The sequence below is a fragment of the Periplaneta americana genome, chromosome 2 (assembly GCF_040183065.1).
Source record: "Periplaneta americana isolate PAMFEO1 chromosome 2, P.americana_PAMFEO1_priV1, whole genome shotgun sequence".
Lineage (NCBI taxonomy): Eukaryota > Metazoa > Arthropoda > Insecta > Blattodea > Blattidae > Periplaneta > Periplaneta americana.
In genome coordinates, this window is record NC_091118.1 from 172,693,968 (window position 1) to 172,706,792 (window position 12,825).

Consider the following 12,825-nt stretch of genomic DNA (forward strand, 5'->3'; position numbering starts at 1 on the left):
TGGTATTACTGGATATTTTATGTAGGCCTACGACAAAAGAAAATAACACATACAAAAATCAATACAATTACAGTACCGAGTACTGCGAGTACAATACTTCTAGTGCTTGTACAAGCACTGTATGCAGAAGCATGAATTAAATATAATACAGAAAGAAAACCACAAATATCAGATTGAAGTACTAATCAAATTTATTTATTTATTTATTATTATTTCTTTTAAGATTCATTTGCCCTAAATACATCCACCTCCCCTTTGGTACTCCAATGCTTTCAGGTTACAAAAAATGAATCTATTTTTTAACAAAGTTATGTCATATTCAAGGACATAAAACTCTTTTGATCTGACATGACTCTTACTTACAAATGGCTTTTAAGGAACCCAGAGGTTCATTGCCGCCCTCACATAAGCCCACCATCGATCCCTATCCTAAGCAAGATTAATCCATTCTCTACCATCATATCCCACCTCCCTCAAATCCATTTTTATATTATCTTCCCATCTATGTCTCGGCCTCCCCAAAGGTTTTTTTTCCCCTTTGGCCTTCCAACTAATACCTAACATGACTCTACTAACATAATACCGGTAATTATTATTACAAAAAATTTTCAGTTTCTCTAGGACTGAATCATCCAGCATCTTTTCTTTTTTCTTCGCTTATATCCTCACTTTTTTCATTACATGTCTACAATTAACTGGCTTCCAATTACTTTACTCACAGGAAAAGGCATTAAAATTTGAATTTTTCACTCACTGCTATTAAATGGACTACAGTACAAACATACCAAATCAATATATTAAAAGTAATTATAACAAATATTTACAGTCTAGCCTACATGTTAAGGCAGCAATTGAAAAGTTTCGAGAGTAGCCCTATTTAAAAAAAAATTCTAGTACTACTATATGTTTGTTTTCGTCATTAATATTCCTATAGTCCGCAGTAAAGTGGGCATTAAGTCTTAAACAGTGGCGAAGCTCTTAAGAGGCTTTTGAGGCTTAGCCTACGCAAAAAATTTAATTATTATACTTAGTAACAGTATAAGTTCATAATAATGATGTATCGTAACACTTAGCTTCACTTCGATCCTTCTATATTATATTAAATTCACTGCGCAAAGCTTATCACAGAAACCTTCATAGCGAGGTGCGACAGCCTTGCTCACAGGCAGCGACACTCGCAAGCTTGAGGGGAGGCCGAGGAGGAGGTATCGATTCACTACAACTTGGTAGCAAGAAGCGGGGATAGCCTCAACCGCGATATAATATGCTGCACTATGTTTCTTTTCCTGTGAATGTGCTGCATTGTTGACTGTTAGTTTAATCAAAAATGCATGCGTGTATGTATGTATTTATTTACACTGCAAGTGGGCAAGCACCCGGTGGCAGTGGTATATACAATATTAACAATACACAATAAAATGATAAGCAATACACAATAAAATCTACAATACACAATACAATTTACAACACATATACAATTTTATACACAATACAATAAGAATACACAATACAATTTAACACAATAATAATAAAACATAAATAAAATACCTAATTTTACAACACAACCTACATAATTATGTATAGGTCCTACATAAGTTTCAATAGTCTTTCACTTATTCTCATCTCATTCCCTGTAGTGGCACTATGACGCATTTCACTGACACTTTAGCACACATTTCACTGACACTCTGTAACACATTTCACTGACACTATAGAACACATTTCATTGACGCCATAAATTATCACTGATCGGAACTGTTCACTGCACTGTAAAACCATAACTTCACTGACTCACCTCGCTTCACTGATACAACAGTTCAAATAAGTCAAATAATTACATCCTTATGCATACTTATAAACAGAACTACATTTAAACTAAACATTTATAGTCTAAGGCCCTCTTACACGCTATTTTTAAATAATTTACAATTCAAACCAAGGAAGTAAACTCGTCAGGCTAGATAAGTACATGATCATGTGTGTGTGTGTGTGTGTGTGTGTGTTACATACTAATCTTGTGTAAAATGGCTCATATTGAGAGAACATTGATGTAATTAGGCCTATTTGCAGAATTAAAAGCAAAACCATTTTTAAGTTGGGCATACCTATGAAACAAAATGAGCTTACGAAGATAGGAGAGCGACAGTACATTTACATACTAAAACAGCGGATGGAGAAAGACAAATAGAAAATTTCAATTTTCATGGTATAAGAAATATCCTTGGCTAACAGAGTGCTCTGAGACAAACAAGGTATATTGTTATATACCTGTATTCTGTTTGGAGGTGAAAATGAGTGCTCATCATTTTTTGTAGGCTGTGTCACAAAAAATTGTTATAGAAAAGCCGAGGAACATTTACTTCAAAAAAGATACAAGGTAAGCAGATTTTTTTCACCTAACAGTTTTTACACTTTAACTTCGACACTGGTCTTAATTTGCAAGTTTTCAGTACAGCATAAGCAAAGTTTGAAATGAGGACCAGTATCATTATGATGGGCTGGAAATCTGACGTTCAACATCATTGTGGAAGAGGATAGGGTCAATGTTACTTATGTCCCGCCCACTATAGAAACATAGGCCAATTTTACATATATTTAGCATAACTTGTTGCTTCTTTGACAGGTTAGGTTTGGTTAGTTTAGGTTTTTGTTATAGCCTACCTTGCATATACGATTATAGCGCAACATTGGCAGTGATAAAAGTGAAATATTCGTTCAGTGGGCGTTGGATACTCTACATTCACCAAGGATAGAAATAGGTATGCCCTTTAATAGGCCTGCTATTCACATGAAGATCATAACTCAAAACCACGTCTATTCCTGACTTACGCCCTTTTTACCATGCACTACAGATTTATAAAGTCCTTTGGCTCTTCAATAGCAGTCAATTGAAATGAAATTCATTCACATAGGCCTACCGGCATATTATGTAAGTCTCCTACTTATGTACATGTATCCTGCAAACTGCTGTTGAATGAAATTAGAATAGTTGCCTCATCTTTCTAGTGTCGTTGTGCTGATTAACTAATACACTATTTCAAATTTTATTCATAGCATTAATTCTCAAATAAACTGCAAATTGTTATATGGCTACAATAAACATTTATTTTAAAAAATAATAACAATTAATGTGCTACAACCTTTTTTAGGTTAGTATGAAGAGATTTGTTAACTGTTCTATTTTCTTAAAGATTTTGATAGTCAGTGAGATGTTACAATGTACACCAAAGGTCAATGAAAACCAGCAGCACATATGATCTGATGTTGTTTTTGGTAAGTTATGAAATACAAAGCCTCAAATTTAGCCATAATGCAACACTACATCTCACTGTCTTCAACTTCAACTTCATAAGATTCATAACAACTACAGGCACCCATGCAGCAGACCAATGAGTAATATGACTTCTGATAGTTATGTAGAATGTACATACCACGATCTGTAGCAGGGTGTAGTTATGTAGTTAACGTTGTTAATATTCATGCTTACCATAACAGCAAATTTAAAACAAAGTCTACCTAACACATTTCTTGAAGTCACACGCAACAATCAGTTGATTTAATCGTTCATGAAAATTCGGGTATTAAAACACGCAAAATATACCGTACACAATTAATTGTATTATAAAAAGTACGTTCCTTTGTGCTACAAACATTGTTATAGATGTTCAGTATCTAATTTACAACAATGGTCAATTTTAAACAGTACAGTACTGAATCTAAACTTTGAGAGTGGGATACGACATGAATGCTAAACTTAACTGATTTGATATTTGTAATTATACAACAATTCTGAATCACGTAACAATTTGCACAATGATCTGTGAACAACAAAAGACTTCTTCAAATATTTTAAAGGTCTGATCAGTATTATTTTAATGAGTTGTAAATAAAAGATCAATTACACTGATTCTTCGAGTTCTCTTTTTCCTACCACTCTCAATCTTTGTTTCCGTCTGAGTACTGCTAATTTATCCTCCACCAAGAGAAAAAAACGATTCAATTCTGCTATGAAAACATCTCATAAGTTCATACCTAACGAAACCTACACAGCAGGAAATAGGCGTACTCTTTTCTACGTGTACCTTCCCTTTACATTATTATTATTATTATTATTATTATTATTATTATTATTATTATTATTATTATTATTGTTGTTGTTGTTGTTAAAATTATTATTATTATTATTATTGTTCTGGTTATTGTTGCTATTATTATTATTATTATTATTATTATTATTATTATTATTATTATTATTATTATTATTCTGGTTGTTATTGTTGCTATTATTATTATTATTATTATTATTATTATTATTATTATTATTATTATTATTATTGTTACATGAGGTTGATGGATGTTAATGAAAATGTATGGTCTAGTGGACAAGAATGTATCTCTAAGGTTCTGGTTGATATGTAGCCTACATCTTCTATTATCAGGCAGTACCAGAACATCTCACTTGACAATATGTATCAGAGGAAGAACAAATTATTTCTAGTAACATATTACACTAATCAAACTTAAGATATATGCAATGGAGGAGGGAAAGAAACTGGCCATCCTACCTTATCTCCTGGCTTAGTTGACTCATGAGTAGAGCTAGGATCCATATGTAGTAATAGCTAATATTTCTAGTAGGTATAGTTTATAAACATGCAAGTCATGCCCCTCACTCCTCATACCTGCCATTCTTGTCATTCAGCACTTCCATTAGTTAGCGCTAAGGGTCTTTAATCCTCTTAACCACCACTTACAAAACAGCAGGGTGTTTAAAAGCTGCACTGTCTAGTCCTTGTGATTTTTCTTGCATTTCGAGTCTTGTCAACCAGGCTTAAAACCTTCTTAACCGGCATCACATCAACTCAACTATACTCGGCGTCATTCTCTACATCATGAGTGATGCCTTATTGGTGTCACTTATCAGGTTCAAACCTGTCTTCGTACAGTTGACTAAACAACAGACAAGAATGGAGGAGATTTATTAAAAATACATAAAATTATAATCATTGTAATCATGGGCTCTGGAAAAATGTACTAACATTGAACATTGTAAAACTAGAAAAAAATATAGGCATATATATATATATATATATATATATATATATATATATATATATATACCGGTATCCTATATATGTCTTACTGTTCTACCCAGCACAATAGGCCTACATAATGTAGGCTATAAAGAGACACACATAATTACAATTACAATGCTTAATTACACATAATTATAGGACGGATGGTAACACCGTGGTTAAGATGTAATGCTCCAAAGCTGCAGGTCGCGGTTCGATTCCCGATGCGGCCATGGATTAACTCCATCGATCTAATCCTTCTGGCCTCTTTGCGGCCTTGGGGTTTACTCAGCTTCTAACAGAAATTAGTACCAGGGACATTTTCTTTGGTGATAAAGGTGGCAGGCACATAGGACTGACATCCCTTCTGCCATTAATACGGATTGTATGTAAAGGTGGGACCAACAAATTCCTTCCTTGTTAAATAAAGGGAGTTTAAATATTAGCGAGAGACACTGAAAATCACTATTCCCTGAAGTCATAGGTTCTAGGGGGCTAATAGTCCTCTTGCATAGGTTTCGACAATTACTCATGTAGGCCTATAAGCAATATGGAAAGGAAGAAGAGGGAACTTCCTTACATATACTTTTTCGTTTTGCTTTATTATGCTCCCCAGATCTGGAAACCTTACAGCATTTTTTATTCTTTACAGAGGTAGGGTCCGAAGTAGGGTTGCTAACATCCAGATTTCGCCTAGACAGTCCAGGAAAAGGACTTTTGGTCCAGACAACATTTTGATGCTGCTCTGCATGCCAAAATTCCCAAAAAGTCAATATGCCAGACTGGTCACGAAAGTGGCTTAATCCGCCAGGCAATTCAAACTGTTCTAAAGACAGAATTAAATTTAATTTTTCTCAGTGGAAGCCACAGTACTGTCAGAAATTATCGGCGAAAGACTATGACCATCAGATGGAGCATGGGGAGATCATGCTCATTTGGTACAAGTCTGGTTCCAGTTGTTTAAAAACATAATTTGGAGCGACAAAGGCATGTTTCATGTAAGGGAGTTTATGAACCATCACAATTGTCACTATTACTGGGCGCGAGAAAACACGGAGTCTATTGGTGAAAAGATACAAAACTGTCCTAAAGTCACAGTGTGGCCAGCATGGAGTCCTGACCTCACGCCATATGACTTCTTCCTGTGGGAGTGGGCAACAAACCACAAACTCTGGATCAACTGGAGGACCATATTCGCATCTACAGTATGTTCTGATCAACATACCACAGGAGGCTAACCCCAAATGATTAGAGGAACTGATGTAAAAATGTTGGTGCTATGTGGAATTTTAATATTGCAGACAATTTCTACCATTCTAAGGTCCACAGTAAAACTTGTTTCATCACAATCGACCAGTTATTAATAAAGTTTTTAGCAATGTTCAAAAGGCACTTACTTTTCACTCACCTAGTAGTTTCTTTATCCTCAAAAAAAGTGACAACGAAAAAGACGAAAGATCTTAATGATAACCCTTTTAGTCCGTGGTAAATTTTCAAATACGTACGTAGTTATGTGACTTTACTGAAAATCTTATTCACATGTTTGTGTGTGGACATTCTTACATTATGTGTGTCAAATAAAATGTCCAAAGTCACTTTCTTCCTGACCCCTTTCTCTTTGCACATTCACAGCCTTGACCCTGAAACTCGTTCCACTTTTCCCTACCTTTTCTCTCCTCACCCAAGAATTAGAAATAAAGAAAACATAGGAGTAATACTTTCTTTTTGTTACGAACAAAAATAAAGTAACAAGGCTAGTTTCAAGCTTGAGGTGGGTCACCCATAGGAATTGTGCCCCCCATCCCACAAAGATATTTCGTCAGGGCTCTCTGCCTCTCTAATGTTTTAATAAATGTTGAAATTCTATAATTTAAACAAGCTATGGGAATTTTATTACAATGGCTGGCAAACTTTGTTATTGAAATTGAAATGTTACTTGGGCAAGAGAAATAAAAAAATAACTCAGTTTATAAACATATTTAATAATCAGTCTTATAATCAGTAAGAAAAAGCTATAATTTTTTTTAATAACTGTAGGCATATTTATTTAAGAAAAATTAATATGCAGATGTACCTAAGTCACTATCGTGTAGCCTAATTATTCGTTGCAAAGTTGTATCCTAACTGAAATATCTTATTTATAGAAACTCTTAAGCAATGCTGTAGCAGGAAAAAAATTTAAGTGGAACTCACCTCACAGTTTATTTCAGAAGACACCAGATTGCCTCATATGCAACTTCTTTCACTGGCTGTCGTTTCCTATATGTTGTTTCATCTGCTATCTCGCAACCAGGATTGTACGTAAGGGTGTGGATTGAACTCTTGAAGTGAAGGGCCAACACCACTTATGAATATCAACCCACTTTCCAGGATACTAGGAGAGCATTTTTTCTTTGATATTACTTCATTCATTGTGCTGAATGATCTTTTGCACTCTGATGTTGAAATTGGCAGAATGTCGATTTTTGTTTTAAAATTTTCAGTTCATGTATTTCAGTTTCAAAGTCAATAAATCCACAGAAAGCAGTTATGAAGAATCACTTTTATAGCAAACGAAAAATATCGCAGAGTCTGCATACACTTTTATCAACTCCAGTGATATCAATCTCAGGAGACCACTTTTTTGTGTTAACCAAATTCAGGTCATTTACAAGTAAATTCATTTGTTCATCACTTAACGATAAAAAATTTCAAATTGTGACACTGGAAATTGACTAGCTTGGCGGCATTTCTTGAGACTAACTTCACCTTCATACAACAGAGTGCATTCTCTGTTTGCGTGCATAGCACTGAACTGCATAGAGAAAAAAAGATGGACTGCTGATATCTCATTCCATCTTTTTCTAACGTAGTGTGTTTATGTTTAATGGAAGCCTACTGTAAACTGAAATTTGCTAGAATACTGAACCCAATAAAAAAACAGAATCGCTTTACTGATAAATATTTACATAGAATTAAAAGATTATTTATACCGGAGCGGTGAAGTCATATTAATCTTTCACCAGAACAGCAAAGTCCAACTAAAATTTTAACCGAAACTTTGTTCTGACCTAACTACATCACTGCACTTAAGAAGTATAATACTTTAGTCATAACCCTACAATAGTAGCCTACTTCTTAAAAATTGTTGAAAACATTATTGTTATTTCAGTACCAATAATATATGATTTTGTGCGAGATCATGTGTATTTGCTTGGTTTCCGCACAAAACCAATCCGCGGAAAGTCTAAAATTCCACATTCAGTATTCCCAACCTAACACACATAACAATTTCCCTCTTCTTACCGCTTAAGTGGCATATTGATTTTACTGCTTTAGGCTTTTAACATATTATTTTTAGAGACGTTCAATATAGTAATAATTATAAATTGGAAACTTATCACTGCAATTTCACCTAAATTGCACTCTTAATTATTGTTTTCAAATATTTGCAAAAATTAAGTAAACTCTACAACTCCACTAAAGTTACTGCATTCGTGATGCAAGTAACATTAAGGAAGCCGTGAAAAAATCAACAAGATTCCAGACTCATCATAGACTGGGGGGGAAAAAAGACATACATATCACGGCCTGCTGGAGTATAGTAAACACAGAAAACATTTTAAAGCAACAATGTTGAAGATAGATATTTTTGTTTTGCAAATTTGCCGTCATTGAACAGAAACCAAGATGGAGATTTCATTGCAACTAATTAGAAATTCCTCTTTCAGGTATGTAATAAACGATCTTCGCACAAAATAATGTAGGCCTACAATACACGAGCGGTATGTTTTCTTTCAATTCTCGGAAATTAAAAAAGCTCAACTACGTTTCGCTTTTTCAAACTTTTCCTCGAACATGAAAACTTCAACATACCGCTCTTGTAATGCATATTACTATAACAGAATTCTTCTTTAGTATAAGAAGTAGTTTTGTCAGTGTTTTGTACCTTTACCTCCCTAAAAATATGTGCTTTAACAGAATTCTTCTTTAATGTAAAAAATTGTTCTGTCAATATTTCGTGTCTTTATTTCCTTAAAAATATCTAGAAATCAGGTCTGGTGCCCGGATTCCCAACTAGAGTAGTATTCCACTCTCCCCCCCCCCCTTCAAGACACTGCTTTGGGAAAAGAAATGACCATTTATCAGTATATTATTTTCGGTTATAGACCAATATATCTTCAAATTAAAACCTAAAGGATAATAATTATGTCCTTCATCTTCTGAAACTGCAAATTAAAAATCATATTATTCTATCTGTTCTCCACTTTATTGAAAATTTATGACGATTATATGCACAGACATGACAGTGACATGGGTGCTAGTACTAGTACATAAATATTAATGCAACTTAAAAGTAATACAATATAACAGATGAAGGAATTCATTATCAGTATTACATGAATATTATAATACTTACAGCATTCTGTAATATTTGTTTCTCACAATTTATGAGGGCAGGATCCTCTTTTACCATTTTTTTATTGTCTTAGCACATAAATACATTACTGGTATATTATTTCTGCTACAAACGATATAGGAATATAAACCAAATTATCGTTTTGCAAGTTTCGGTTTTATAATACAAATTTATTTTCAATTAATATTTTTCTTTTATTTTGTAATGAATATGTTCGAATCCACTCCTTTTTTCATCACTATGTAAGAAATGTGAACAAGTAACATAAATTTACAAGACATACCGGTATATTAAATAAAACTTATAATTAGTACCAGTACATATGATTTAAATCATTATTACAGTCTTTGCTAGAATTACTGCATTACATCCACCACAGTGCTTTTTAAAATATAAGTTATATATTTTCCCTATTGAATTTACTTTAAACTGATTAATAATTTAACATGTATCTAATTAATTATATTAACAGCTTTGGACAGATTTTTATACATAAATGCACTAAAATGATTATGTTTGTCCCTAAACGAACACAAAAAAAGGTGATATTGTTACAAAAAAAATAATATACATTCAAGCTGCAAAAACAAGGAATGAATTAATATTCAAATAAACATCTGTGTATATTTTACATTGAGGAAGGATAAGTGAGCATGTGATGAATTATTTCTTCTCTGTTTCGATATACATATTTGCAAACTTTTCTTGGAGAAACTCTAAGATGTGTTGTGAGATGTTTCTGAAGATAAGCTTCCTTTATGAAAAATTTTCCACAGTCACCACAATTGAACCTCTGCTTCATGGTTCTATTCACACCATTTAGTCTCTCACTTTTGCGCCGGGGTCCAACATCCTAAATAATAATAATAATAATAATAATAATAATAATAATAATAATAATAATAATAATAATAATAATAATAATAATAATAATAATAATAATAATATTAATAATAATAATAACAACAACAACAATTGTAGGTGGTATTCAGCTTTTATTGGATGATACTATATACCAATACTTTTTGGCTTTTTCGATCTATATTAGATAATGGGCCCCAAAACGTGAAGTCCACCTATTGCAAAACAGAACATCACACTCACAGTAGCACACTGGGTTCGTAATCTCCATGAATTATTTATCACAAGTTTATTTTGCAAGAATTACCAGTACTGCAATACACCCACCACAGGATGTTGGATCTTAAGATCATATTACTGTGAACTAGATAAAGAGTTTGTATGATAATAACTTTCTTGTGTTAAATATTATTAACGTACCTTGTTAACATGTTTCGACCTATTTTTCGGCCATCTTCGGAACTGGTCATTGTTGGTCTTGGCGTCTCTTGTTTCCTGTGTGGGTGCGTTCGTAGTGTAGAGTCAAAGAGTGTATGTGTTTTGAAATTGACTTGTGTGTTGAGTATATCGTTGGGTTGTGTTTTCGTGTGTCTGTATATTTCGTATTTTTCTAGTGTGTTGAGTTTCTGGCTTTTTGGTTGGATGTGCAGTATTTCCATGTCTGTGGTGATGCCTCTGTAGGTGTGGTTGGCATTTGTGATGTGTTCTGCATATGTGGAGGTATTTTGCAATTTTGTTATGGCTGTGATGTGTTCTTTGTAACGTGTTTGAAATGATCTGCCTGTCTGTCCTATGTAGAAGTTGTTGCAGGTGTTGCATTTGAGTTTGTATACGCCTGTGTGGTTGTATTTGTTTGTTTGTGTTGTTTGTGTGTTGAGATGTTTTTGTAGAGTGTTATTTGATTTGTTCTGTATGCGATGTTGTAGTTTAATTTCTTGAATGAGGTTGCAATTTTATGTGTGTTTTTGTTTTCGTATGTTAGTGTGATGTATTTTTTTGTGTTCTTGTGTTTGTGTTGTATTATTCTGTTTTTTGTGGTTTTGTTTTGTCTTACGTATTATGTTGTCTATTATGTTGGGGTTGTATCCGTTTTCTTGTGCTATGTATTTGATTGTGTTTAGTTCTTCGTTATAATCCTGTTGGTTTATTGGCGCCAAGACCAACAACGACCAGTTCCGAAGATGACCGAAAAATAGGTCGAAACATTTAATTAATAATTATATATAATAAATAAATTTTCAGTCATATACACTTTTCAGTTTGTGAGGTCAGATAATCTGTTACATCACAATATTTAATACAAAGTCACTCACAACCTTTCAAAATTAATAATAAGCTATTAACTTAAATATTTTCAGACAAATATGGCATTCACCACGACGAATTAGACTGCGTGCTCTCCTACCAACAGCATTTGCATCACAGCTTTTCCCACCCCTTTAAATTTATACATTATATATAACATTTTAACATAGTTAATATCAAATTGCACAAATTTAATTTTAATGATATGACCTAATGAGAATATTTAGCCTTAATTGTATAAGGTTAATATCATGCTGTGCCTTTCCTTGTTTTATATACATACGAGAATTTAGCATCAGTGTTCTGCTTTACCGTGTACAGTTTACTCAAGAGGCACGAAACTTACATACTTGTAAATGCCAGCATGTGCATTACTTACTATATTATTAATTGTTAGATCAACTATCACCTAATTTAAAATTGTTTGCTTCTCATGCACCTGATGATGACTTTTTAAAGTCGAAAATATTAGTGACTTTGTATTAAATATTGTGATGTAACAGATTATCTGATCTCACAAACTGAAAAGTGTATATGACTGAAAATTTATTTATTATATATAATTATTAATTGTATTCACACTTTTCTGAACCAACATGTCTTTTAAAAAAATAGGTCGAAACATGTTAACAAGGTACGTTAATAATATTTAACACAAGAAAGTTATTATCATAAAAATTCCGAAGTGATACAGTGTTAAAAGTTGTGTAATCAAGATCTATAGATAAAGAGGTTAGACAACAACTCATCAAAGCAAATCGAGTGGCTGGATATTTAAGAGATAAAAATTTGAGAACTGTACTTTTATTATTAAAATGTTGCACTTTTATAAACGCTTAAGAAATGAGAGATGAGCTAGTTAATGACTGCTCAAATGAAACCAAGACGTTATCCTGTGCAGCATTAGTGGTTGTTTCCCATTGTAAATAAAAGTACAATTTTTGTTTTCATTAGGGTCTAATTGAAATTAAAATTTATTTATCAATAAAACTGTTCTGTTTATTCGCTTGTTCCTACATCATATTAACGCATGTAAAGTATGTAGCGTATATTAAGTAGGATAAAAACATATTCCGAAGTGATACAGTGTTAAAAGTTGTGTAATCAAGATGTATAAAAAGCTAAAAACTTGGCCTACATGTGGAAACAGGAAATGTACTGTGAAGTGAAGAGAAAATGATCATA

The 12,825-nt window shown here is 33.0% G+C and overlaps 1 protein-coding gene across 6 annotated transcripts in view; it reads right to left on the bottom strand.

The window, feature by feature from the left end:
* Positions 1–9,308: 9,308 nt before the first annotated feature.
* LOC138694820 (uncharacterized) overlaps positions 9,309–12,825 on the bottom strand; it is a 29,055-nt gene continuing 25,538 nt past the window's right edge. For all 6 annotated transcript variants that reach the window (XM_069818922.1, XM_069818921.1, XM_069818924.1 and 3 more), the window contains one exon: positions 9,309–10,327. In XM_069818922.1, the coding sequence (XP_069675023.1) occupies positions 10,103–10,327 (225 nt within the window). In that variant the 3' untranslated portion in view covers positions 9,309–10,102. The remainder of the gene's footprint in view (positions 10,328–12,825) is intronic.